Source organism: Ilyonectria robusta (assembly GCF_021365365.1).
Source record: "Ilyonectria robusta strain PMI_751 chromosome Unknown BGZ61scaffold_12, whole genome shotgun sequence".
Taxonomy (NCBI): Eukaryota; Fungi; Ascomycota; class Sordariomycetes; order Hypocreales; family Nectriaceae; genus Ilyonectria; species Ilyonectria robusta.
Window position 1 is genome coordinate 923,100 of NW_025764446.1, and position 25,742 is coordinate 948,841.

Here is a 25,742-nt window from a genome sequence, read left to right on the forward strand (position 1 = left end):
CATGAAGTCAGACTATTTGCGGGCTGTCTGGAGGGAATAGCATCGGTCCGGAGGGGATGAGGACGGACTGGACAGACTCGACAGAGGCCTAGCCTCGATCTAGAAGCCAAACGGCAACTGGGTTTTTGGAGGGCAAGGGAAAAATTACTACCTACCTAATACTACTCCGTATCTACCGAGTCCATCCATACCACGTACTGTACATACATACCAAACGGTGGCACTGCTGGCCGTTCTGTGCTTCGGGACTTGGGCTTGGAGATGCTTGGTTGTGGAGTTGCATTCGTCAGCTCGAATTGTGCTGACGACTGACGAACCAGGCCTGTAATTAAGCTGTAAGAAGCGGACGGACCACTACTGGGTATTTGCATACAGGTACGCAGCAACTCGCTAGATATTCTAGATACGCGGTAAGCACGAGGACGAGGAAGAGTACGAAAGCACTCGGTTCAGCCCAACTGAATGAATCCACGGATCCAGTTTGAAGATAAAGAGTCCAAGCACGCACAATGTCGTTGGTTGCCCTGCTCCAGGCGCCCTCACGCACGTTGTGGCGGCGCCTGGGCGGTTAGGACGGAGGGGCCAGCAGTGAATTGAGCCAACTAGCTGGTGGATGGCGGCGGTTAGGGGAGGCAGAGGAAGAAAAATAGCCCAAGACATGGGACGGACGGATTGACAGGGGGGGAACGAGTAGCTGGCAGCAAGGGAGCAGGGAACAAGGGAGGCGGGGACATGGGACGAACGCCTTTATGCATTGTGTCGGGGGCCGGCGAGCATGATTGGGCTTCTTCCATGCACGCGCGCAGCGTAGGTGAGTGGAATATGTCGGCTGCGTCGTAGTGTTGGATCTGTTTGGTGAGTTGTTTGGTTTGCCTTGGCCCGGGTCGATTTGGGCTGGAGGTGCATACTGGTGTGCATGAGGTTGGTGGTGAGCGTAGGTGGCAGCGGTGTTGGTGGTGGTGATGGTGTTAGTGGTGGTGTTGGTGGTGTTGGTGGATGGATGGCAGATGGTGGGGTGAGAGACAATAGCCACCGACGGGCAATTGTTACATACAAGTACTACAAGTACTACATAGCATGCACGAGTCTACAGTACCTAAGTATGCAGACACTCACCACAATGAATAAATAATAGCCGGTTATAGACGAGGATAGACGAGGCGAGACATGTGTAGCCCGCCCTAATGGGGGGAAAGGGTGCCATGGTGGAGTTGGGGACCAGGGGCGGGATGCCAGCCTGCTTCCTCCCCCCCCGCAAGGACCCAAAATGGCATGCAATGGGGGGCTTTTTTTAGGAGAAATATTGGTTTAAACTACTACGTATACCCTGACTGCTCCGTATTGGCGTCGATGGCACACCGATGGATGGGTAGGCTAGTCCAGGTGTGAGTGAGTGAGCGCTGTCTGGGTTGCTTTTCCGTCGAGGTCAGGGCGGCAAACGACCGGTTCTCCTCCTCCTCCATCTTCTTCGGCGTCACATTTGGGGTAGCGATCCCCTCCAGCGTCCGCGTTCTGCAGCCCGTTGCTCCTCTGCACGTCTCTCGTTTTTCCTCCACAGGGTTTCATTCGTTCGCTTGGTGTGCGTGTTGACCATGACTTGATCGCTTTCCACTCTGGAGACCTGGCGTACGTGCACACCCCGAGTTCGAGTCCAAGGGCATCAGGTCAGTCTTGGGTGTGTATAAGCCAAGACGGTTACACAGGGGCAGACAAGCAAAGACACAAATCACATCCAGCATACAGTCAAAGATTGGCACATCCAATTCAATTCGAACAAAGACACGGCATCATAATAGTTAATCACCACGCCATCGGCGCACGCATCGTCCAATAATGGCAACGTCGTGGAACAACGTCGGCCTCCACGGCGTCGATCCTTCCTCGTCCAACCACAACCACAACCACAACCACATCCGCAACTCCGACTTCGCTCCCTACGACGAAACCTCCTCCTCGTCACACCAAAGCTTTGCACCATGGCCCTCGCCGCAGCCGACCACCTCGACGACTCCCTTTTTCCACCAGCCGATGCTCTCGCCGCCGGCCCCGTCGCACCGCGGTAGCAACACGCCGAGCCCGCTGCACATTGCGCCTCGCGGGCCGCCCACTCACAACACCAACAGTCCCCACGGCCTCCTCAGCCCTCGCAGTCCGCCCGACCTCAACAGCCCGCGTAGCCCTCGCAGTCCCGGGTACCAGACGCTGCAGCGCGGCCAGTTCCCGTCGTCCAGCAGCAGCGGCGGCGATCCCTTCGCCACGCCCCGCAGCACAATATACACGGGCACCACCAGCACTACATCGCCGCGCACTCGCGCCAGCCACGGCAACCTGGATGCGCTGCTGGAGCACCCGTACTTTGACAATCCTCCCGACACCGCCGAGTCGCGCGGCAATGCGACGTCCCGCGCTCCTGAGGCCTCCGAGGTGGCGGTCCAGGACGGTTGGCGGCCGTGGTGGCTGCGGCACCAGATCGTCGCTGGCTTCCTGGGGACGTTTGTGGTGTTGGCCGTCGTGGGAGAGGTGGTGATGTGGATGATCTCACGGAAGGATTGGGAGAACAGTGTGCAGGGACTGTGGACATTTGGACCTGTTGTCGGTGAGTCTCTTCATGTCCTGCCCTGTAAATATCTTGCTTTCGGTGTGAATCGAGTAAGAGAAGTGTATGCATGTTTGTGCTAACTATCAACAAGTAACCTCTATCTTGGCTATGCTCTGGTCACGAGTCGAATCCCAGGCTCTCCTCTATATGCCTTGGATTATCCTCGAGGGCCGACCCGCCTCCGGCGAAGACACACGCCGCAAACAAGCATACCGGACCGTCCTGCTCGATTACCCAGGAATGAATAGCATCCAGGCTCTCACAAAGGCATTCAGCAACCGCCATCACCTCGTCGTTGCCTCTATAATGGTGTCGCTACTGCTACGCGCTCAGGTCATCCTCTCCACGTGCATCTTCCACGCCGAGGTTCAGGCCGATGGCTCCAAGTTCCTCAGGGTCCGCTCAGGGATGATGCACGCCATGGCCGGTGTGTTTTGTATCCTGGGCGGCTTCCTTCTCCCGATGCTCTATCATGCACCCTCGAAGCGCGGCATCACCGCCCGAGACCCCACCTCTCTGGCTGGTACCGCTGCACTGCTTGCGAGCAGCCAGCATTTCATTGCCCGGTTGAGCGGCACGGGCGGTGCAGGCATGAACGTGGTGGCGGCGAGGCTCGCGGGCTCATGGTACACCACCGAGGTCCACCAGCCTGGCAAGAAGCCTGCTGAGACGTTTCAGTTGAGGCAATTGAGCGGTGGACCGCCCGTTTCGATGGGTGACGACGGGTCTAGTCACTCCGAGGAGGCCATGGGGGAGTACCGCCCGTGGACGTTGGGCGCCCGTGTTCAGACGGTGAGCATCATAGTATGCGCTGTGTTGCTGGCAGGTCTATGCGCCATCTTTGCTTTGCGAGGCAGCGCGGATGGTCTCGATGTCTCTGACTCGACCTTCATCCTCTGGACATTTATCCCGACCTTCATTTTTGCCGTCCTTGCTATCTTCTGGAGCCGCATTGATATCGATACCCGTCGCGTCGCCCCCTTCTTGAAGCTGACAATCAACAAGTGCGGGTTCAAGGAGTCGCTGGCCCTGACATATATGAACGAATTCGGCCTCTGCACCCTCGTCAAGGCAATCAAGTTCAAGGACTGGGGCGTCTTTGTCAGGAAGTCAATGGCAATGATTGGCTGGTTGCTGCCCATCTTTACCGCCGGGCTCTTCGCCATCACTGAAGTTGCCCAAACGGCCCACCTGGAGCTCCGTCAGGAGTCGAAATTTCAGTCTTCCAGCAAGTCCCTTAGCAGCAGCCTGGATGCTGACCTGATTAATCGTATTCTCATTCAGGAGACGCCCAGCTATCCCCTTTGGACATACGAGACCTTGGCATTCCCAAAGTTGGAGCTCGTGGACCATGGCAAGGAGTGGCCGCTGCCAAACACAGAATTGACGGCCACGGTGCCCTCCCTTAGAGCTGGGCTCGCCTGCGAGACGCTCTCGTTGACTAACGGCGCGGGAGCTGATCTGAAGTGTGTTGCTCATGGTAGCGGCAGTTCCAGCAAGACGGCAATTTGCGCAGCAGGACAAAATAATACGGGGGTGGTGGTTTCATCATGCACAGGGCTCTCGACTGAGTATGCCCTCAACTTTATTTGGGGTGGCTGCGGCGATGACAACGATATATCCATCCTGCGGTGCAACCAGACTATTACTGAGCTTGATGTGTACGCCACGTTCCACACTGAAGACATTACCATCGACACGAATAGCATTCCCCTCATGGCCACTGCCACTGAGCATGATTCGGATGTGGATGCAGACGTGTCTACCGCCTACAAGGCTATGGAGGTGATTGGGGCTGATGATGATACTCTCACGGGGCTGGATGGCTTCTTTCGGACATTGGTGCTGTCGCGACTGGATATGCGCCTTGAGCGTCTCTTGTCTCCCACGCGTCAGAATTCTGTTAGTGAGATGATCCGACTGCAGCACGGCATTGTGGGTGCCCAGGCACTTAACAGTGATCTGATCCGGAAGACGATATCGTCTTCCAAGCTTCGGGCTCGCGCCGACGCGGATAGCTCCTCACTCATCGCCGCCACGGTTGACTACTACGTCGCACGCCTCACGCAGTCTCGTCTGCAGACTTTCGTGCTGATCGCCTTTCTCGTCACGACGCTCATCCTCGGCGTCTTCGGGTTACGCACGACGCACCGCGGCGCCCCGCTGCCCAAGGACCCGAGCAGCATCGCGGCGCAGGCGAGTCTCCTAGCAGACTCGACGCTGTGGTGGCGACTCCCAGAAGGCGCTGCATGGATGGAAGACGAGCACTTGGCGAGGCGCCACCGGCGCAAGACGTTTCGGCTCGGATGGCAAAATACCGGCAGGACAACGCCCGGTGGTTCCAGGGGCCGGAACTACGGCATCGGAGTCGTGCAGGACGAGGGCAAGTTGGGGAGAGCGGCGGAGATGAACACGATGCGAAGTAGTAGCGCCATGGTACCGGGGCGGTACATCAGCATGGCGCCGGGCGTGTATTCTTACGGGGATATCCCGGTGTATGAGAAAGACTAAGCGTGTTTTGCGAGGAGCTATGGATGGTCGGATACAATTTTTGGGACCGGTTATTGCTTTGGAATCTGGGCATGCATGGCGTTGGTGGACAGGACCCTCAAAGGATGGGAAAGGCGGGCATTATTTTGTCTTTGGTCTGGTGTTGGTTGATTCCCTGGTTGGTTATGGGATCATGACTGAGGTCCACGATGATGGATATCCTGCATATATTTACCGAGTAATTATATAAGAAATGGCATTGGCCGTGCGGTCTGTTGATCTAGGCTTGAATGACCAGATGCGGTAGGAGATTATCAAGTGAAGTTCTGTCTATCGAAGGGCTGCCGTTTGATCGTGGTGAGAGCTGTAACATGGTGGTTGAGCCATGGAATTGCCAAAAAGGGAAAAAAGGGAAAAGTGGGTTAGCGTTCGTCTTCTTTCGGTAACAACGGCGGGACCCGGAATCTTGGAACTGGTAGAGTCTAATTCTCAACCCGACGCCTCTGGACTTAAACTGCGACTTTTGCGGACAAATTGTTCAAGCCGTAGAGGTTCCATGTGCACTATTTGAGTCCCTCTCAATTCATCGGTGCCTCACTCGGACATTTTTCCTCTCTCTCCGGCCAAAAAAAAGTCCCTTGTCAACCAACCCCGCCCCCGCCATCAACGACACGGGCTCAACCAGTCACTCGGAGCGCGATATTAAGCCGCCATGGCCTTCACTATGCACTCCCACTCCGGGGAGTTCTGTCCGGGCCACGCAAAGGACCAGCTCGAGGACATCCTCAAGCATGCCGTCTCCATCGGGTACAAGACGATTGGGCTCACGGAGCATATGCCTCGTTATGAGGAGCGGGACTTGTATCCTGAAGAGGTGAGTTGAGCCTCATGCGGCTTTCTTATACACCACGTACAATGCCACTTGTACGCGCCTACGGTTCCCTACAATATCTATCTATCTATATATATATATATACACATACATATATATCCATCTCACACATCGTAGCTCGACGACCCTGCCGCCTCCCTTGCCATCCTCCCGCCCCGTCATGAAGCCTACCTCGTCGAAGCCCAGCGCCTGCAAATGGCCTACACCTCGCAGATCCACATCCTCATCGGCTTCGAGGCCGAGTTCATCCGGCCGTCGTTCGCGACGCGCGTCCGCGCCCTCGCCGAGCACCCGGCCGTCGACTACTTCATCGGCTCCGTGCACCACGTCCACAGCATCCCCATCGACTTCGACGCCCGCATGTTCGGCCTCGCGCGAGACGCCAGCGGGCCGGCCGACGCCCCCGGCACCGAGGAGCAGCTGTACGAGGACTACTACGACTTGCAGTTCCAGATGCTGCAGCAGCTGAAGCCCCGTATTGTCGGCCACTTTGACCTCATTCGGCTGTTGAGTGAGGAGCCCGGGAGGGACATTCGCCAGTGGAAGGGCGTTTGGGAGCGTGTCGTGAGGAACCTCGAGCTCGTGGCCCAGCAAGGCGGGTGGCTAGAGTGCAATAGCTCGGCCCTACGCAAAGGCCTGGCAGAGCCGTACCCATGTAGACTGATTTCCGAAGTGAGTATCGGATTGTTCACCACTGCTGTAACACATCAGAAGTGCTGACAAGTCTTCAAGGAATGGCTCAAGATGGGAGGCAAGTTCACCTTCTCTGACGACAGCCACGGCATCGCTCAGGTCGCCACCAACTACGCCCGCACCGTTACATACCTCGAGAGCCTGGGTATCCAAGAAGTGTGGACGTATCGGCGAAAGCCGCATCCAGGCCTCGAGGGCAACAGCAGGGCGATGATCGAAGAGGCCAGCGTGCCTCTCACGGCATTCCGCGAGAGCTTCAAGCCATAGAGGCCCGCCGGCCTAAATGATGCCGTCCAAAGCCGCCGACAATGTCCAGACACGTGCAGAATAGAAATTAGAGAGAAGCGAAACAAAGTATGAATTAGAAATAAAAACCTATAGCTATAGCAGGTGCGGTGCAAGGGGTGTTTGCAAGTAATAAGGCAAAGGGTATCATGCGACAGAGCTGACTTAGTATCCGACAAAGAGGATAGCATACTCTTGAAAGCAAGGGGGTGGAGCAAACAAAATATCACAAGTAATGTACAACTGAAGTATGACTCCGGATGGCAAGATCCCCCTAGTTCCAGACTTTAAGCCATTATAAGATATTAGCGTATGTTAGACCTTCCTTGGCAGGGTGCGGCAGTGAAGCAACGCCGTCTAGCTCTCTGTTGACACGAGGCCGGAGCGTCTCTAGGTTGAAGTCTGCTGATTCGAGCCTGGCTGCGTGGGTTTGGTCTTGGTCTGGACATCCGCGTTGGGAGCCGGCTCCTGCGGGCGGGGTGCAAAGGGAATTCCAGCGCTATAGTGGAAGAGGTTGTTCTGCCTTTTCACGGGACTAGGTGTAGCAGCAGGCGTGTTCGCAGACGGGGTCGGTGCATTGGGGGGAAGCCATTTCAAGACCTCGTGCTGGCCGACGGCAACGGGCGTGGGACCGTCAGGCTGGTATGAGATGAAGACGTCTGGACAATCACCGTCGGGTTGGATGGCCACGGAGGGAATGACTGGAGAGCTGACAGGGAGAACAACGTGCTGGGGATCGGGTGAACTCATATTAAAAGGATCTTGCTCCTGCGAGGGCGAGGAGAGCCCGCTGGAGGGGATGGTTGTGGGTGGTGTGGGAATATGAGGGTCAGGATGCGCCATTTGCTTGGGAGAGACTCCTCCCATATCACACCTCATTGCGGGCTCGGGGCTCGGTGTGAGGGATGGTTGCTGTAGAGCAGGGAGTGCAGGCAGCTTCACTTCTTCGTCCTTTTCACTTTTAGCCGAGGGACCGACAGAAGCAGTGGCAGAGGCTGAGGTAGACGAGGCTTTACCAGCGTCAAGTCGTGCTCGCTGCTTGGCATCCTTCTGGGACTGCGTGATGAGGTTGATGCGGATCTTCTTCATGCCTGCAGTGAGCTTGTCCATGTCGTCGCCTGCTTTGTTCGACGGCTCGGCTTTGCCCGGGGACTTGCTCTTCTGTGCAGCTGTGGCCGTTGCAGGCTTTGAACTGCCGGCTGGGACACTCGGCTTCCTGACACCCCGAGGCGCCTTGGGAACAACTTCCTTCCGGGTGGTGGCGGTTGTGGTAGGGGCGGTAGAGGGTCTGGTCTTTTTCAGGGGTAAAGTTCCGCCCGTAGGAGCGCGAGCAGTCGATGATGGACCAGGGACAGTACTTGTGGGAGCCACAGGGCCACTGGCGACGGCGATGGTGGGAGGCGAGGAGGAATCTCGGGAGCTGAGCATGGTCGGCGCCTCGCTAAGCCGTCGACTGGCTTTCCTCACTGCTTGGTTCCCAGTGACATCCGCGGACTTTATTGATATTAGACTCGCAGCATCAAACGTGGGTGGCATTAGTATTGTGCTTACCTTGTCAGTAGAGAAGCTGGTAGCAGCAACCGTCTTTCGACGACCTTTAACGGCCCTGTCTTTGCTTGGTTCAACCACAGGCGGAGCTGGTTTGGCTCTCCTCTCGCGAAGTGCCATGCGAGAAGTTGGTCGACTTGATGAGGCAACCGAAGGGGCTGGAGGCACCCCATTGATCAGCGACTGGCGGTCTCGCCTGACTCGGCTTGCCTCCGCGTTCAGATCCTCAGGCTTGCAGCTGTCCGTCTGTCGATCAGAAGGGATGAGCAGCTTGCTGAGCTCATGGGCAGCGACAGTCCATGGGACCTCTGGTGGAGGTGGTGATGCAGGCCGCGAAGCGGATCCTGAGAGATTGGAGAGGCTGCGTCGCATTCGGAGTTCTACAACCTTGGCAGTAGAAGCCTGAGTGGGTGAGAAGTAGGTTGGGGAGCTGAAGCTTGACTTTCTCTCAAGGCTAGGTGGATCAACCATGATGCCCTCGAGCTCCTCCAGCTTACGGCTGGCCCACCATGAAGGATCGTAGGAATGGACTGAGTCCAGTGAAGGGTTCTGAGGCATCTCGGTTTCTTCCTGCTCGGGGACAACACCAATCTTTTGACCCATCTCAAAACCGAGGCCTCCAGTGGAATGGAGCGGTTGGTCAATATTCTGATCGCCAGCGAGACCACTCAAATGACTGAAGACGCCTGAAAACAGAGCCCTGTCACTGTATCCGCCCTCCAAAACACTGATAATTCGGCCGTCGACACAGAGATCCTCCTCAGCCGCGAGCTTGATGACATCCTGGGCGATACGGGCGTAGAACTCCGTTGGGACGTTAACCTGATGGCGTTGCATTCCCGCACTCTCCCACTCGCTGGCGTCGAAGCCGGCGGAGAAGAAAATGGCCGCCTTTGGAGGCTGGTTGGATTGCTTGAACCGCTCGGCCTGGTTCTGGAGGTAGTTTCGGACCTTGTCCAGGAGGACAGCGTACTTAGACTTGTATAGCTGCCAGAAATCCGCCTCTGTCTTCCATGACTGCAGGTGGACGTTCCAGACAGTCTGACCATGCGCATTGTCGATACAGAGGCTGGCGTTCTTGACCTTTTCCTCGTCACCCTGCTCGCATGGATAGGAATTGATGTCGTGCAAGCTGAAATAGCCAATTGACGACTTCTTCCAAGCAGCAGCGTTCTTTGCAGCCATTGTAGCTCGGGTATTGTGCTCCCATGCGATTGCCTGCGACCCGTCACCGTGATGAAGATCAATATCGATGATGGCGGCATGGGTGACGCCATGATTCATGACGGCGTGCATAATCCCGACGTGTACATTATTGACCCAGCAGAATCCCGAAGGATATGACGCTGAGCAATGGTGTCCAGGAGGTCTTATAGCAACAAAAGCCCGCTGGGGACCAGGGCCAGGACTAAAGACCGCATCGACAGCCTCACACACAGCTCCCAGAGCGCCTTCCATGGCATCCAAAGATTCTGCACAAAGATAGAGGTCACCCTCATGGAATTTCTCCGGGGGAGCAGTGGTACCCCTATTCATCTCTGGTCTCTGGAGCTCCTTTCCTCCCATTGCAAGCTTGGTCTCAGCTGCTTCGCACATCGTCTTGAGTTCCTCCATCCACTTGGTCCCATGGACGTTAGTGACGGCCTGCGACAGGAGGGATAGCTTCCGGCTTGTTTTCTGAATTCGGAAGGGGATGCTAGGGAGGTCATGAGCATTGAGCCTGGGATGAACAGGATATGCGCCCTCGCTGTGACGTCCACCAAGACGCACATATGCCGTCGAGACTCCTAGCACAGCGGCCTTGACTCGCTCGGGGCGTTCAACGATGGTGGCGAGGCCGCTTCGGGAGGTGCGAGGTCGAGAAAATCGATGGCCGTAAACTGCATCATGGAGGATGACAATGGCTTGGGTCTGACGTGTGGCGACTGATCCATGGTGTGCCTCCAGCTCAGCCTTGAAGAAATCTTTGGCGATGGAGCTGGCAGTTGGGCGTGGCGCCTCCAGGACCGGTGGGGTTGTTGACAAAGGTGACATCTTGCCGGTTGGCGACATGATGTTCGCTGCGCTCGCCCGACGTGTCGGGGTTGGACCAGCGCCTACGCCAGTCGACGAGCGCAGCGAGTTCATAGACGCTTTGCGCAGCAATGTCGGAGTCGCGGAGCGGGAGTCCCGTCCATTGGAAGGGCTTCGAGACGGGACTCGAGGTGAATGGGAGCCCATGCGGCTGGTGGTTCGGAACGGCGTGGTCGGCTCGGAGAGACGGGATGAGCTCGCGCCGCGGCCGGGGGAAGTGGCGAGCGAGAGCTGCTTGAGGGAGCGAGTTAAGTCATCATCGCGGATGTTGTTTGTTGACGACTGTCGCCGCAGGGGCAACGGCTGGCGGGACGGAGATGCCATGAGAGGACGTGAAGAGTCATGAGACAAGTGGCGGGTCCTGGCAGCAGAGAGTAGTTACAGCCGCATCCACAATGTGGCTCCCGAATTGCCCTGGTCGTTTTGGGAATTCTGTGTTTGGCAACCGACTTTGGAGATCTGGGAATACCGTGACGTCGTACGAAGTACACGCCCCTCCATTCCCTAGATCGCGTTGACCAAAACGCGTGTGTACATCACGTCACGTGATGGCACCAGTGGCCGGGCAGTGGAAGTGACGTCTATCTAGCTTCAGGCCCGTTCTTATTGGCCCAGAGTTGTCTACCCGCTATTGGCCACAATGGAGCCAAAATGTTACGGCCATACTTTAAATTACCCCAGGCCATCTGCCTTATTGGGCGCTCAAGAAAGGTAAGCAACGCGAGCGGGTTGATGATGGGGGGCAGCTCACTTTTTCTCTTTGACTCTTTTCCGACATCTGAAGATGGCGGAATCTGGCCGTTGCTTCATGCCAAGTCCCGGGGATCCCTGAGTCAATGCTGTCGCCCCGAAGCGAGCACAAACCAACAGAAGGATTAGAACCATGCGGGCGGGTCTAATTGTTTCTCAAGGAAACCGATTCCTTCAAATCTGGTCAAATCCGCTGGGTAGTTCTGTTGGTTCCCGACCCGAGTCAGGGGGATTCCATGTGAGCGGATGCTCCACAATCGCCCACGCGGACAACCAGGTACCCGACTCATAGGCTGGTGGAATACGGCTCAGACACCACGCCTTCAACTTCTCCCAAAATGTCGAGGGAGGAAGAGACAGGATAAAAAGAAAAGAAAGTAGAAAACCAAAACAGTGGCGCCGAAGCTGACCGATCCACAGCCTTGCTGGCGCACTGGCCTGCATGTTACATGATGCTAGACTGCGTTGTACGCGGGATGTACTATAAGGCTTGCCGGGGGTACCGTCACACCCACAATCAGGGCGGAGGCGAGCTGTCCGATAGCCTGGAACACCGTGGTTTGGCTCTTCGTGGAAAGGCATCCTGGCTAGGCTCCCGGTCCAGGCCTGGGCTTCACCGTTGCCATTGTGGCCATCTGTGCCACGAAGCCCTGTCGACAAAACCTTACGATCCACATTAGCGGTCACTTATGAGGCATTTCAACCATCCTTCCGCTGCACGAGGGGCGGCTGAATCGTGAATCAGTGAGCTGGCTTGGCCTGGGACTGCGAAACGCGACACCTCCCGTCTGTGAGTGAGCAGGCGGCGTTTTCCTTTGCCTTGCTGGCGGCTGGGCTCTTGCCACAGGCATCCCTGCAGCTGCTGGCTGGCCTGGATGGAGAAGAAATGGCCCATTAAAGATAGTTAGTGGGGGACTAGTTACTCATTACCTCCGCTACCCTGCCTCATTGAGAGCGTCCTGGGCGCTGACCGTGAGCCATGTGGCTGCTCAATTCGCTAGCCGAATCCTTCAGGGTCCGGAGTCCACGGAAGGACTTGGAGCCATCTTGACCACGGCTCGAGTATTCAGTGTGGTGTGCTTGAGAATACTGCCTATAATCTACGCGACTAATAGGCCGATGCTGTGTGCGGGGTCTAAAAAAAGCCTCCCATTGTGGAGGACCACGAGGGGTTGGGCGAGGTCTAGACGGCGCGAAGTGACATGGCTTTCGATATTGAGAAAAGCTTGGTCAAGGGGCTGAGAGACCAGGGAATGGAGGAGGCATCTGTACTTGCGCGGCACCGAATTGGGAGCGAGTGCCAGCCACACGACTTCACCCACATGGACGAACGAGTACGACACAGTGTGATGTGAAATGCACGATCACCGTTCCCGAGCACATGCTGTGTGGAGGAAAGAGCCGAGACATGATATACGACGTCTCACAGCACTCTGCTTTGGGCGATTCAGGCGGCAGCGGTTCGTGTCCGGGTTCTTTATGCCTCTTGTGATAGCCTCTGTATTACGTCCAGGCTAGTACGGGACCATAATAAGCGTGTATTTAAGTGTGTGTGTGCCACGTCTTGGCCAACATCCGCCCAGCGCCCTGTCATTTCGGGGCATCAGCAACCAGCCTAGCAGCGCTCTCTCGCTCATCACCCACAATCTTGGCTGTCGCTTGTGGTTAGGTCGCGGGCTTTCTGCCTCTGCGGATGTGGGCTGCAGGGACGGGGATGCGCCTCGCAACCTCTCAGCCGCACGAAGCGGCCGTGTTTATTGGCTCGCACCCTGGAACTCTGCCTTGTTGTGCTTGGCCGCAGGCTAGCTAACTAGCTGACCCCGGCTCCAAGCCTTGTACATACTGATTGACTGCCCGATGAGCCGACCCTGGATCGTGATGGGGGACCATGGGGCGTCGTCGATGATGGGGCGTTGATGATGGGAGCCCAGCCGGCGCCCTTTGCCGGGGGCGTGCAGCGGCAGCAGCATTAGCAGCATAAACTAGCAGCAGAATCACACAGGTAAAGCGCTGCTAGCTTCTCTGACTCTCTCTCGCGTTCGGATTTATTACCCTGGTCCTGTCCGCCCGTTGTTGAGGCAAGCTGCTCCTCTTGTTTCTCTACATATCTTGACCTGTCTCCCGCGTCTCTCCAGATCCCAACCCAACTCAAGCAGAGTCAACCCTACGCAGCTCCTCCCCTACAGCAAACCAATTCGCCAGAATGAAGGGTGCTATCCTCTCCTCCATCGTCACTGCCAGCGGCGTCGCTGCGCAATTGAAGCTCGGCCCCGGCCTGGGCCATATCAACGTCGCCGCCGTGGATGTTAGCGACCCCGAGTACACCGTCTGCTCCAACGCCGCCGACCTTGTCGATGCCTGCGTTACTGCTGCTGGCGGTGCCGACGCCCTGGCTACCAATGCCGCCGAATTCGTTGGCTGTGCTTGCTGCATTGACTCTACTGCCATCTACCCCGTCTACTCGGGCTGCTCCGTCTACCTCTCGGAGGAGGCTGGTCCTACGCTCTCTGACACTTACTCCGGTGAGCAACTGTTGCTGTGACAGCAGTACGAGAAGGCTCGGCTAACGTGATATTTCTCCAGTCTATGACCAACTCTACAGCATCTGCGGTATGAGCGCTGACTGCACCGGCGCAATCACCGGCGCAGCCACTGGCACTGAGGACGCCAGCGCCTCTAGCACTGTCGAGATCCTGGCCTCGACGACCGATGGCAGCTCTGACACCACCTCCGCCGAGAGCTCCATGATCACCGACAGTGCGGGCGAGTCTTCAGCTTGCAATGACGTTCTCAGCATGTACTCCTCTTGCAGCAGGGAGATCGACGGCTTTACCGAGCTCCCCTTCGGCGAGCAGGCTACTTGCTACTGGTAAGTTGATCATCACCCCTGTTGAGGACTCATACCCACAGCAATCCAGTCGAGGAGGAGAACCCAATGCTGACTTTGCAACAATAGCTGCCGCAGCTCTGGTGGTTCGCTCACCTGGACCGATGAGCTCGACAAGTATGCCAGCACTTGCGCCGACTGGGCCGTCACCGGCGAGCCCGACACCGTTTACTCTGGTATGTTCATCTTCGCATTCAGTCATCTGAAGGTCATTGTGGTCGCTGACATCCCTCACAGTCGCCAAGACCTTCGCTACCTTCTGCGAAAACTTCAGCGATGCCTGCGACGCCACCGCTACCTCTACCGATTCGTCCGAGTCCTCCACGACCGGGAGCTCCGAAGCCCAGGCCACTGACAACAGCAATGATGCCGTTACCGTCACCGTCCCGGCCCCCACCCAGACCAGCGCCAGCTCTGACAACGGCAACGCTGCCGCCTCCGTCCGTGTTGGCTGCGGTGCTGTCCTGGCTGCCGTTGCTGCTCTGGCCATTGCTCTGTAAGGTAACTTGGGTCAGGAAAATTAATATCCGTTATTTTCTTGGATGGCATTTTCGGTGATTGCGATGGATTAATGACTATTTGGTATGTTTAATGAAATCTTTTTTTTTGGGGGAAGCATACGGCCTACACACGCCATCTTTTGGCATTTGGAAGGGACCCAACCGTACATAGAACTTTACATCATATACCATCAACATAGCATGTCTAATGGAACTGTATTGTTTCTCATTTCACCTGATTGATTGAGTCTATTCTGAGGTCAAGTCTATACCGACACCCTTCAGTGCCCCAACCGCCCATTCCGGATACTCTGTCTTCTCAGGGTACAGCCAAGCAAAAAACTGGCGCACAAATGGCGGGAATCTGTCCTCGATGATGGCTTGACGTACATTGCGCATAAGGTTGAGCTGATAGAAAACGTTGTGAATGGTCAACAGATGGGCCGCCACCGTCTCCTTGCTGGCATTGTGGTGAACGAATGCTCGGCTTATTCCCATACCCCCCTCCGACTTGGACCTGCAGCACATGCAGCCACAACCGTCTTCGAGGGGGCCAAAGTCACTGGCGAATTTTTTATTGCGGAGGTTGAGGACCCCGTGCTTGGTGACTGCGTTGCCGAACCGTGCCGTTCTGGTGGGCCACACACAATCGAACATGTCAGCGCCAAGGGCAACGCTCACGACAAGGTCTTCAGGATACCCGATACCCATGACATAGCGAGGCTTCAGGTCTGGGAGCAATGCGGTGCATGCCTCCACGACCCGGCAGTAGTCCATCTTGGCCTCTCCGCCGCTGAGTCCTCCTATGGCGATTCCGGGGGTGTCGCGTGCCAGCATCTCTCTGCAGCACTCCCGGCGCATCTCAAGATCTAAGCCGCCCTGGATGATGCAGAAAAGGTTTTGTCGGTCCGGGTTTTTGTGCGCTGCAATGCACCTGTCGAGCCATCGTACACTGCGCTCCATGGCCTCGCGCATGCGGGCTGCGTCAGGCGAGGTGGTAACGAGGACATCATCAAGCTGCATCATGATGTCACTACCAATGCTGTTCTGTAATGACATGGAATGCTCCGGGGTGAGGAGCATAGGCGAGCCATCATGAGGACTCAGGAACTCAACTCCTTTCTCGGTAATAGTTGCGAGCTTGAGGAGGCTGACCATCTGGAAGCTGCCATGACGAGTGAGTTAACCTTACAACACACCAGGGCACAATTAAACATACCCTCCACTATCAGTTAGAATGTTGTGCTTCCATCCTTGTAGCTTATGTGCGCCGCCGATGACATCCAGCACCTCTTGTCCTGGTTTCAGGCCGAGATGGTAGGTGTTGTTCAAGCACAGCCGACAGCCAGTCTCTTCGAGCTGCTCAGGAGTAAGGCCCTTCAGAGACGCCTGAGTTGCTACTGGCATGAACATGGGAAGTTGAACCGGTCCATGAGGTAAAGTCAAGTTAGAGGCACGTGCTCTCGTCGTCTACCTTGGAATGAGACATGTCAGACTTGCCCATGACAAGAGGAGTGAGAGTAAGTGTGAGGACATAAGACTCACAGAGCATTTTGCCACGAGCTCAAACGTTAGAGCCGGAGCTGAGTAGATGTTTGATGCCGACGCCATCTTCCTGACGGCTTGCATTTCCCACGGGAATTGTGATAAAAGAGCCTCCTCCTCGCCTCTCCTCTTTCGCTCACTCAGGCGCGTGAGTTGATATGTAGTTGATGAGTTGCGCACCTAGCTACCGAGTGAAGGGCAAATGTGCCCAATTCTAGTGGGGTCTACCTGCTAACTTATCTCTTGAAGGCCCGGCTTCCAGCGTACTACGTAGTAGGTCTGGGCCAATTCGGCCAGTGGGGCCCACCCGGGTCATCACCGGCAGATCCCGCTCGAGCTCCGAGAAGGCGAATTTTCCTCGTCTTGCTTCATCAGACGCCCGCCACCGCGACGCCAAACAGCAATTGAGCTTGCCAACAGCTCTAAAAGTCGAGATGGGGGGCCGAACCGTGTCGCCCGGAGGGGCGCTGCTGAGATCATCCCGTCTGTTCTCAGTTCCCAAGCCCCTACCCGAGCCGTCAGCCACGAACCTGCACATTAGCAACCACAAGTCCCCAACCATGACACGACAATACCCTCAGTACCAGTCCATCACCTCACCCCTCTCCTCGCGCGAGAAGGGTGACTGGGGTTTCAAGCGACCTCTCCCTCTCAAGTCCACCATGACGACATCAACCCCCCTGATCCGTGTCAAGCAGATCGACTCCATCGAGAACGTCACCGACTTCGCGTCAGCTGCAGACCACTCGTTGTCCCTCGAGAAGTTCCGTGAGCTTGGTGTTGCCGTCTCCATCCCCAAGGGTAACGAGCGAGGAGCCGCGCCGGCTCGTTCCGACCACTGGCGCAAATCGGTCTTCGAGGAGGATATGGATTTCACTGTCTCCCGCGAAGGCAGGGCCGGTGACAAGCGATGGAAGTTCAATGGACCCTGGTTAGCCAGGATGGCCGAGGGAGACTTCCTTGAGTACCTGGAGAAGAAAGTGCGACCCAAGCGCGCTCAGTTCCGACGCCTTCTCAAGGATAAGCTCGCTGCCGACCAGACGGCGCATCAGGCCACGATTGCCAAGGATCAGGGCAAGCCAGCGCCTCCCACCATCCACCCCAGTGATATTACAGAGCAGGAGTTCACCAACTACGTACGGTCCCTACGCAGCGACCGCGCGACCCTCTATGGGCTAGTTTCCAAATTCCTGGACCTGGCTCCGCTAGGCCAGCCTGTTGGCATCATCCAGACATTCTTGTCAACGGGCGACAATGCTGCCGCCGAGAGCCCTTACGGAAAGTCTGGGCCGCCTCCCAGTCATCCCTCTGCCGGTATCAGCTACCTGCGGACTGGTTCGTACATGGAGAACCACCCAGTCTACGGTCCTCAAGGACGACATACACCCGTCATGTCACGAGTCGTGTATCCCAGATCTGGGCCTGCTCCTGCCAAGTTGGGTGTTGGCGGTTTCGTTGCCGATGCCCCCGCTGGTGACAACGAGTTTAACATGAGACACAGTCGCACTCGAATTGCTCACAACAAGAAGATGCTTGCTGGCATCCAACATCTAGACACCAACACCTATGGTGGTGCCAAGGCTTACGTGGATCCCCAGTCTGCGAGCATCGACCCCAGCGGCAAAGTCGTGCTACAACTCCGGGAGGCTGACCCTGAGTCTCAGCTCATCGCCAAGGAGTACCAAGGTCGAGAGCATGTGTACGTTGAGCAGCAGCGATCTGCCCCCAAGCAGCAGACTCGCTCCGAGGCCGATCCCTGGAGAGTGGGCCGTGTTACCGATGAGATTCTTGGAGATGCTGTCCCGGCTTCCCAGGAAGGGAAGGATGTCGTGGGCAGCTCCAGCAGCTATGGCCTTGATCGACAGCGATGAGTGACGCGTTCAAGTCGACATGATTAGGCTTGGCGCGGTTGTATATCGATAGCATCCATCTTCTGTACTAGAGGAGCCCTGTACCAAACTGTACAAGTAGAATTGAAAGCAAAAAGTAACTTGGGAATTCCCTGATTGAAATCTCCCTCTAGTTTTGCTTGCCCACCTAGCTCCGACAAGTCAATTGCTCATTGATTCATTCTTATCGTCCATTTACACTGAGAGGTTGGTTGATAGAAGCATTGGGGCCGGGGTGTATATTTTGGTCACGTGGGATATCATGTGCGCGAAAATTCCGTGCCCTAACCATTTGTGCACCCCACCACTCAACACCAAATTTGTAGACTTTGGCGCATTTCCACGAGCGACTCCTTCTCAACCCATCCCCCCCCCCGATCACCAGTTCAATACCGCCAAAATGGGTCGCGTCCGCACCAAGACTGTCAAGAAGTCCGCCAAGGTCATCATTGAGCGGTACTACCCCAAGCTTACCCTCGACTTCGAGACCAACAAGCGCATCTGCGATGAGATCGCCATCATCGCCTCCAAGCGCCTGCGCAACAAGGTTAGCAGCACAGCTCGACGAACAAGAGGGATTGCGGAAAACTGACCTGGGGGAATATTGTAGATTGCTGGTTACACCACCCATCTCATGAAGCGTATTCAGCGTGGTCCCGTCCGCGGTATCTCCTTCAAGCTTCAGGAGGAGGAGCGTGAGCGCAAGGATCAGTACGTTCCCGAGGTTTCCGCTCTCGACTTCACCCAGAACTCCGAGAGCGGCCAGCTCGACGTCGACGGCGAGACCAAGGACCTCCTCAAGCACCTTGGCGTAAGTGGAACCCGAAGTACTGTACCACTGAGACCACATACTGACTCTACACAGTTCGACTCTATCCCCGTCAACGTTGTTCAGGTCTCCCAGACCCAGGTCCCCGAGCGTGGCCAGCGACGCTTCGGCGACCGTCCCCCTCGCCGGGATTAAAAAAACGATTTTGGGAACATGGGTGTATGGCATTTTACGGGGTTTTATTACTTGGCGTCTTAGGACAGTGAGTGCATAGGTCTCAAAGAAAGATCTTCCAACCCCCAAGGTGTCGCTGATTCTCTGGAGAAATCCAGAGATGACGCTTGATTGCCATTTTTACCTCCTTCCTCCGCTGTGAATGTGACCTTGAATACGGCCAGTTCAGATCTCAGGGGAGACTTGGCGTGCTGCACCCCATCGACCACGCCTATATGAGCCACGACGATGCCCTATTGTTCCCTTGGGTATCTTGATCCATTGTCCCTCGAAATGCTACCTTTGAATTGCCAACCAATTCAACGCCGGTTTTTATGACACGAAACTATGGGTCACGCCGCTTTCTTCTCTGTACTCGTTATGAGTTTGCTCTTGTATCCCTCCACAACCAAATGATCGTCATCATCGTAAACCTCTAGCGCATTCGTCGTAGCTGGAGCCTCGACGTCCTTATCCGTGAGCTTCTCTCGGAGTATGACTTCGACCTTCTTTTGAGCCGAGAGCCTGGGTTCTCCACGCTCCAGCGCCAGAGCGGCAGTGTCTCGCGCAGCTTTCAGCTGGTCCTCCAGTTTCATTTCGCCCAGCTTGCGTGCGGTACGATCGGCCTCCGTCTCAGCGGATCTATCCTCGTCAAGCAGCTCGATCTCGATGTCAGGGATACCGGCCCTCTCCCAGGCAGCGGTCTCGTTCAGCTGGACCTTGACGTACAGCGCCCGCCGAGCACACTTTTGCGAGCACCACATCTCGAGGTCCTTGCGCTTCACAATGTCCCCGTTGCTGGTGATCTTCCATTCGCCCCCCGGGCCCATCTGCCTCCGCGGGCGCCCGCATAGTGTATATCCGCAAAGCTCGTTGACGTTGCGCTCGACGATGAGGTCATCGTAGTCTGAAGGCTGGAAGAGGCGCACATGGGACTTGAAGTCGGCCACGTCAGAAGGAGCTGGGTTTGCCGCACTGTGGAGAGCGCCGCGGAGCACGGGGTATTCGGAGAGGAGGATCAGGCTGTCGAGAATCTGCGCTTCGAGGTCCTTGCGGTGCTGCAAGATGTTGGCGTGCTGGATAGCGAGCTCCCTGGGATCGACGGCGGGTTCCTTTTCGTTAGCAGCAGGCTTCTTGAGGATGCCCTTTGGGGGCTGCTTGGTCTTGGCTGCCATGGTGGGCAGCACCTCAAGATCAGGTGCCTGCATTGTTGGTTGTTGTTGTTGTTGGAGAGAATGGTAATGAGAATAAGGGCGAAGACCCCGCCGCCACTAATATTGGTAAGAACTGCGACGATGATGGAAGTGAAAGTAAAAGGGAAGCCACACGCCACATTGAGGGGATATCAAGCCACTCGTGGCGCACCGACCAGACGGCGGGCCAACAATCGCCTTGTGCTGTGTCTCCAAAACACGCACGAGTGCTTTTGGCAGTCCGGAGCCCCGAAAAGAGAAGGTACATGCGGGACGCAGGAGGCATGATGATCCCCCGCGCCTCCCGGAGAGCTCAGTTCTCGTCGCATGGGGCGTCGGAAGTCATTGAGTCATAGTTGCACTCAGATATGAGTCGACTTTGCTTAATTGACGACGGCCTACTTAATTATAGAACCAGGCAACCGGGGCATGTGAAGCAGGCCCCTACTGGCGTTCCTTATGCTCGACCAGGTGTTTGAAAGGTGCGCTTGGTGCTCCTGCCCCAGGTTCAGTCTGGCCGACTTTGGCGCCTCAGGTCCTTTCCAGAGGCGACAGCCACGCAGCAACCCACACGAACCTAAAGCTCCCTTATGCGAGACACGGCTCTGACATGGCACAGCTGCGTAACTTACAATCCTCTCGGGCCTTTTGCTTTCTTCTTAATGCCCATCCTCCAGTATTGTAATCATTCTGCACTTCGTTAACCCGTGCTCTATCCTCACCTCGTCCGCTGCGAGCCAGAGATCTGCGGCTCATCCTCGGTAGGTACAGCCTAGCACTCTAGTGGCCACAGCACTCTACTACCCGCGCCCCCTCGGAAGACGGAACCAGCGCAACCAGCCAGCGCAACCTAAGGTGGTAGGTACCCTACCTTAACACTTATTACCCGTGGGATGGAGTGACGGATAGACTCAACGCGCTGACGTCGACACACCCACGCCCCCAGCCAGCAGGACAATCCGCTAAACCACCACAGCCTCCTTTCGCCTCCTTTCGCCTCCGCGCAGTTCTGCCCTCACTTGCATTCTCTTTTATGCTGGCGCCTGCTCGCGGATTATCCATCTCATCCCCCCCTCTCTTGATCCGCCGCGACGTCTCCAGCCAACATCCTTCTCCCCTCCCCGCCGCCTCCCGCCTCGCCTCATCCGACGGGCTGACGACGCCCCTGTCGTGACCCACATCCAACCAAGCAAGCGAGCGAGCTGTCGACCTCCACCTCCAGACGCCCCGAGCAGCTTCGATCCGGCCTCGGGCAGACTTGTCCTGCAAGAGAGCTTCCTACGCCCACGGCATTCGCCTTCATTCACCATGGCGTCGCCATTCAGGGTCAAGGCCATCTACGACTATTCGTCGCCCCACGAGGACGACCTCAACTTTGGCACTGGCCAAATCATCACCGTGACCGATGAAGAAGACGCCGACTGGTATAGCGGGGAATACCTCGGTGACGATGGTGTCAAGCATGAGGGCATCTTCCCCCGCAACTTTGTCGAGAAGTTCGAGCCCACCGCGCCCCCGAGGCCGTCGCGCACCCGTACCAAGAAGGAGCCCGAACCTGCTCACGCCGACGATGCCACTGCTCCTCCCCCACCGCCACCTGCGCAACAAGAGGCCCCTCCTGTCCCCGAGCCCGAGCCTGAAGTTGAGGAAGTCTACAAGCCCGTCCAAACACCTGTTGTACCCGAACCGGTAGCTCCGGCAGCTCCGGAACCCATACCATCGAAGCCCGTCGAGTCCATTCCTGTTCCCGCACCCCCTCCTGCTGCCCCGAGGACGGTCGAAGCCCCTGTTGCTGTCCCAGCTCCTGCTCCCGCACCCGCTCCCGCACCCGCTCCAGCTCCTGTTGCTGCTCCTGCTGCTCCTGTTGCTCCCAAGCCTAAGCCTGGTCCTCCTCCGGTCTCCGAGAAACCTACAAGAAACTCGTTCAAGGATCGCATTGCCGCATTTAATAAACCCGCAGCGCCTCCAGTAGCCCCCTTCAAGCCGAGTGGTCTGACTGGGCCTACGGGGGGCTTCATAAGGAAGCCTTTCGTGGCCCCTCCACCGAGTCGAAACGCCTATATCCCTCCTCCGCAACAGGCTCCAACGGCCAAGGTCTACCGACGTGATGAGGATCCCGAGATTAGGGAGAGGGAGGCTGAGAACCAGGGGCAGGCAGAAAGGGCTGGCCTGGCACCAACGGAATCTCAAGAGGACGGTGGCGAAGACCAGCCGAAACCTACAAGCCTCAAGGAACGCATTGCTTTATTGCAGAAGCAACAAATGGAACAGGCAAATCGACATGCCGATGCAGCTTCCAAGAAGGAGAAGCCTAAACGACCCCAGAAGAAGCGGGAGAGCATTGGTCACGCCGAGGCTCTGGTCGAGGCTGAGGAACCCTCTCCGCCACCTGCCGCTCCTCTGGAGCGCCGGGATACTGAGGAGACAGGAACAAGAACCTCTACCGATGAACCCCTACCTCCACGCATGCCTCCCCCTCCCCGTCGCAAGTCCTCCAAGGGACCTGCGGTGGAGCCCGTCCATGATGGCAACGAGGCAGATATGTCTGGAGCTGGCGATACGACTGAGGGTAATGATGACTTGACGGAGCGAGACGATAGCGACCCCGTCTCTCGACGTGCCTCTCGAGTACCCACTCTACCTATACAACCTGTCGCTGCTGCTCCACCACAACCGAAAGACGAGAGTGGCGACGAGGCGGCAGAAGATGATGAAGACGTTGACCCCGAAGTCAGGCGCAAGGAGGAGCTCAGGGCGAGAATGGCCAAGATGAGCGGCGGCATGGGTTTCCATGGCATGTTTGGCGGGCCAATGCCCCCTGCTCCACCGCCCAAGAAGAAGAAGGCTCCCAAGGCTGAGCAATCGCCCGTTGGCGAAGATGCTGAGGAAATGTCTCCCTCTTCTCGTGCCCCTCCTCCTATCCCAACTATGATGGCTCTTCCGGGTATGGGAGGTCCCAGGAAGTCTGAGGAGGCTACGCGACCAGGCGACGAGGCCGAACAAGCTTCTCGACCCCCGCCACCTCCAATCCCGTCTATTCCTCCCCGAGTAGTCGAAGATGAGCAAGATAACGACGACGAAGACGAAGCGACCACCCCCGCACCTATGAGCACCCCAGCGAGTATGTATCACTGTATTCTGGTCAGTTCCGAGCTCGCTAACAGGTAACCCAGTTCCCTCCCGAGATGCCGTGGCTCCTCAAATTCCCGGTGGTCGGCCAGTGCCACCTCCTGTACCCTCTGAAGGTAAGTGTAGATATACTGCGTTACTGTTCATAACTAACGGTCGCATCAGCCCGGCCACCACCTCCACCACCTCCTGCCGATATGAAGTCCCAAACGGAGGGATCCGAGTCTGATGACGAGCTCTCCAGCCGAGACCGAAATGATGACAGCACCATCGAGCAGCCTTCTGCAGTTGCCAGGTCTCCTCCTATGCCACCGCCGCCTGTACAACCCCCAAGCCTGCCCATCCGATCTCCGTCCAAGTCAGTCGACCACGACGAGTTTATCCCCGCGTCTCCTACCACTACGGTGAACAAGCGCCTCAGCCGCCCACCACCTCCAATCCCTGGATCCGTACCAGTTCCCCCTCCTGCGCAAAGTCGGCCACCTCCCCCACCTCCCCCGGGAGGACTCCGCCGACAGTCCACGGTAGACACCCCAACGCCGAATCCTTCAAGACCGTCACAGGCAGGCGAGGAAGAGGATGAGGAGGTCACCGAGTACGAGGGCGACTACGACACTGATATTGCCTCTTCGGCCCCCCACAAGGACGCTCTGAAAGCCCATGCCCGGGACTCGAGTCTCGAGGAGAACTCGCTGAAGTCTCCCACCACAGATGCTCCTCCTATTTTACCACCCGCGATTCCGACAGCAGCAGCTCCGAGAGCTGTTCCGCCTCCAGTTCCACCACCAGTTCCTACTCACCTTCCCCCTTCAGACACGCGAAGGTCTGTTGACGTGCCTCGGGTGGCTCCTCCGCCTCCGCCTCCGCCTCCGACAAACCTCGCTTCCCCTCAACTTGATGAAGACTACGACCCTTACAACTACTCGGCGGCAACTACTCCCGGAGCCTTCTCGCACAGGACTCCCATGATCGAGGAGGAGGAAATGTTCCCAGGATCCCCATCACAGGCTTCTCCTCTTGATCGGAGACCCCCTCCGCCAGCTGCTGCTGGTCGTGGTCGGCAGTCGCTTGATGTGTCAAGGGCAGGCAGGCGATCAGTCGATATGCACCGACCCTCGATGGAGTCGGGTTTCATTGCCAACGACATTGACCTAGCGGTGCAGAGTGGCTGGTGGAAACAAACGAACCAGGTGCCCCCTGTTCTCCAAGGCCGCAAGGATATCTTCTTCGAGAGCGAGGAGACGACATCCACCAACGGCGGACAGAAGACCATCATCACACGCGAGGTCTTCGTCTTATACCAGGATTACTCGCAAACGTTCCTCACAATCCGCTACGACCCCTACAACCCTTCTGACGTCAACGTCGAGCAACGCCACGAGCCGCCACCACGACCCCTTCGCCAGGACCAGATGGAGGAGTTTTACGAGCGGTTCGGCCGCCTTATCTCGAACGCCGTTGCGGCCAAGAAAGAAACCGTTGTTGGTGACGGCACGCCGCAGGGCCTCGTTTTCGAGTTGCTGAGCCCCTTCAAGGATGCACTTGCGCCCATCGGTACCCGTGCCTACGGCGCCCTCGTATACTCCAATATGGCCAATGCCTCGACGCAACAGAACGACATGATTCGGCCTGGTGACATCCTGACCATCCGCAACGCCCGCTTCCAAGGCAAACACGGTCCCATGCATGCCAAGTACTCCGTCGAAGTAGGTAAGCCAGATCACGTTGCCATCGTATCCGAGTGGGACGGCACCAAGAAGAAGGTGCGTGCGTGGGAACAGGGACGTGAGAGCAAAAAGGTCAAGGTTGAGAGCTTCAAGCTCGACGATCTGCGGAGCGGCGAGGTCAAGATTTGGCGTGTTATGCCACGAAGCTGGGTTGGCTGGAACAGCCAGCCCTAGTGTTGCTGGGGGGTTTATACGAGTACTATGATGGGGATAATGCCGTGGATCTCACCCGGAAGCCTGGTGTCGTGGGATAGGAAGCGGTAGAAGAGCTGGAAGGGAGACCAAGGAAGAGGAAGAGGAAGAGGAAAGGGGAGAGGATTTAGTTGCAAGCAGTTCGATTCAGTAGGTTACGTTATTGATCGATATGTCTTTTTCTACTCGTTACCCTCGTTTTTTCTACGTCCTATAGACCTGTCTATTCGCGGAAGCAAGCTTCTCTTGGCCCTAGCACGACTCACAATGATAAAACAATATGTGCATTGTTAGCAGTATCTACTCGTTACGAACTTGCCCCTTTTTCTTTGTTTTTGGTATAACAGGTACCAAATTGCTGCATCTTC

The 25,742-nt window shown here is 56.7% G+C and overlaps 10 protein-coding genes across 10 annotated transcripts; 6 read left to right on the forward strand and 4 right to left on the reverse strand.

The window, feature by feature from the left end:
* Positions 1 to 57: 57 nt before the first annotated feature.
* On the reverse strand, positions 58 to 840 carry BGZ61DRAFT_453979 (uncharacterized protein). The gene has a single exon (XM_046246141.1). It carries the CDS (start codon positions 658 to 660, stop codon positions 400 to 402), a length of 261 nt encoding a protein of 86 aa, XP_046103329.1. The 5' UTR covers positions 661 to 840; the 3' UTR covers positions 58 to 399.
* Positions 841 to 1,828: 988 nt separating this feature from the next.
* BGZ61DRAFT_453982 (uncharacterized protein) lies at positions 1,829 to 5,418 on the forward strand. Its single transcript, XM_046246142.1, has 2 exons — positions 1,829 to 2,596; positions 2,691 to 5,418. Exons 1-2 carry the CDS (start codon positions 1,834 to 1,836, stop codon positions 5,108 to 5,110), a joined length of 3,183 nt encoding a protein of 1,060 aa, XP_046103330.1. The 5' UTR covers positions 1,829 to 1,833; the 3' UTR covers positions 5,111 to 5,418.
* A 395-nt stretch (positions 5,419 to 5,813) lies between these two features.
* Positions 5,814 to 6,941, forward strand: BGZ61DRAFT_354256 (histidinol-phosphatase; the record flags this gene model as incomplete). The annotated part of the gene is made up of 3 exons (XM_046240597.1): positions 5,814 to 5,963; positions 6,099 to 6,653; positions 6,714 to 6,941. The coding sequence occupies 3 exons, from the start codon at positions 5,814 to 5,816 to the stop codon at positions 6,939 to 6,941; spliced, it is 933 nt and encodes a 310-aa protein (XP_046103331.1).
* A 408-nt stretch (positions 6,942 to 7,349) lies between these two features.
* Positions 7,350 to 10,904, reverse strand: BGZ61DRAFT_479175 (uncharacterized protein; the record flags this gene model as incomplete). Its single annotated transcript, XM_046249082.1, has 2 exons — positions 7,350 to 8,453; positions 8,511 to 10,904. The coding sequence occupies 2 exons, from the start codon at positions 10,902 to 10,904 to the stop codon at positions 7,350 to 7,352; spliced, it is 3,498 nt and encodes a 1,165-aa protein (XP_046103332.1).
* A 2,629-nt stretch (positions 10,905 to 13,533) lies between these two features.
* On the forward strand, positions 13,534 to 14,717 carry BGZ61DRAFT_533622 (uncharacterized protein; the record flags this gene model as incomplete). The annotated part of the gene is made up of 4 exons (XM_046254035.1): positions 13,534 to 13,852; positions 13,914 to 14,199; positions 14,287 to 14,393; positions 14,455 to 14,717. The coding sequence occupies 4 exons, from the start codon at positions 13,534 to 13,536 to the stop codon at positions 14,715 to 14,717; spliced, it is 975 nt and encodes a 324-aa protein (XP_046103333.1).
* Positions 14,718 to 14,874: 157 nt separating this feature from the next.
* Positions 14,875 to 16,478, reverse strand: BGZ61DRAFT_453988 (tRNA-guanine(15) transglycosylase-like protein). Its single transcript, XM_046246143.1, has 3 exons — positions 16,263 to 16,478; positions 15,937 to 16,187; positions 14,875 to 15,882 (listed from the first exon to the last, which is right to left on the reverse strand). The coding sequence occupies exons 1-3, from the start codon at positions 16,344 to 16,346 to the stop codon at positions 14,967 to 14,969; spliced, it is 1,251 nt and encodes a 416-aa protein (XP_046103334.1). The 5' UTR covers positions 16,347 to 16,478; the 3' UTR covers positions 14,875 to 14,966.
* Positions 16,479 to 16,634: 156 nt separating this feature from the next.
* On the forward strand, positions 16,635 to 18,373 carry BGZ61DRAFT_453990 (mitochondrial ribosomal protein MRP51). The gene has a single exon (XM_046246144.1). The coding sequence runs from the start codon at positions 16,697 to 16,699 to the stop codon at positions 18,131 to 18,133; it is 1,437 nt and encodes a 478-aa protein (XP_046103335.1). The 5' UTR covers positions 16,635 to 16,696; the 3' UTR covers positions 18,134 to 18,373.
* A 178-nt stretch (positions 18,374 to 18,551) lies between these two features.
* Positions 18,552 to 19,115, forward strand: BGZ61DRAFT_533625 (ribosomal protein S17e; the record flags this gene model as incomplete). Its single annotated transcript, XM_046254036.1, has 3 exons — positions 18,552 to 18,698; positions 18,762 to 18,962; positions 19,017 to 19,115. 3 exons carry the CDS (start codon positions 18,552 to 18,554, stop codon positions 19,113 to 19,115), a joined length of 447 nt encoding a protein of 148 aa, XP_046103336.1.
* A 371-nt stretch (positions 19,116 to 19,486) lies between these two features.
* BGZ61DRAFT_494843 (Rtr1/RPAP2 family-domain-containing protein) lies at positions 19,487 to 20,308 on the reverse strand (the record flags this gene model as incomplete). Its single annotated transcript, XM_046250804.1, has 1 exon — positions 19,487 to 20,308. The coding sequence occupies one exon, from the start codon at positions 20,306 to 20,308 to the stop codon at positions 19,487 to 19,489; it is 822 nt and encodes a 273-aa protein (XP_046103337.1).
* Positions 20,309 to 21,634: 1,326 nt separating this feature from the next.
* Positions 21,635 to 25,356, forward strand: BGZ61DRAFT_479181 (uncharacterized protein; the record flags this gene model as incomplete). Its single annotated transcript, XM_046249083.1, has 3 exons — positions 21,635 to 23,447; positions 23,500 to 23,571; positions 23,621 to 25,356. 3 exons carry the CDS (start codon positions 21,635 to 21,637, stop codon positions 25,354 to 25,356), a joined length of 3,621 nt encoding a protein of 1,206 aa, XP_046103338.1.
* Between the last annotated feature and the right edge of the window lie 386 nt (positions 25,357 to 25,742).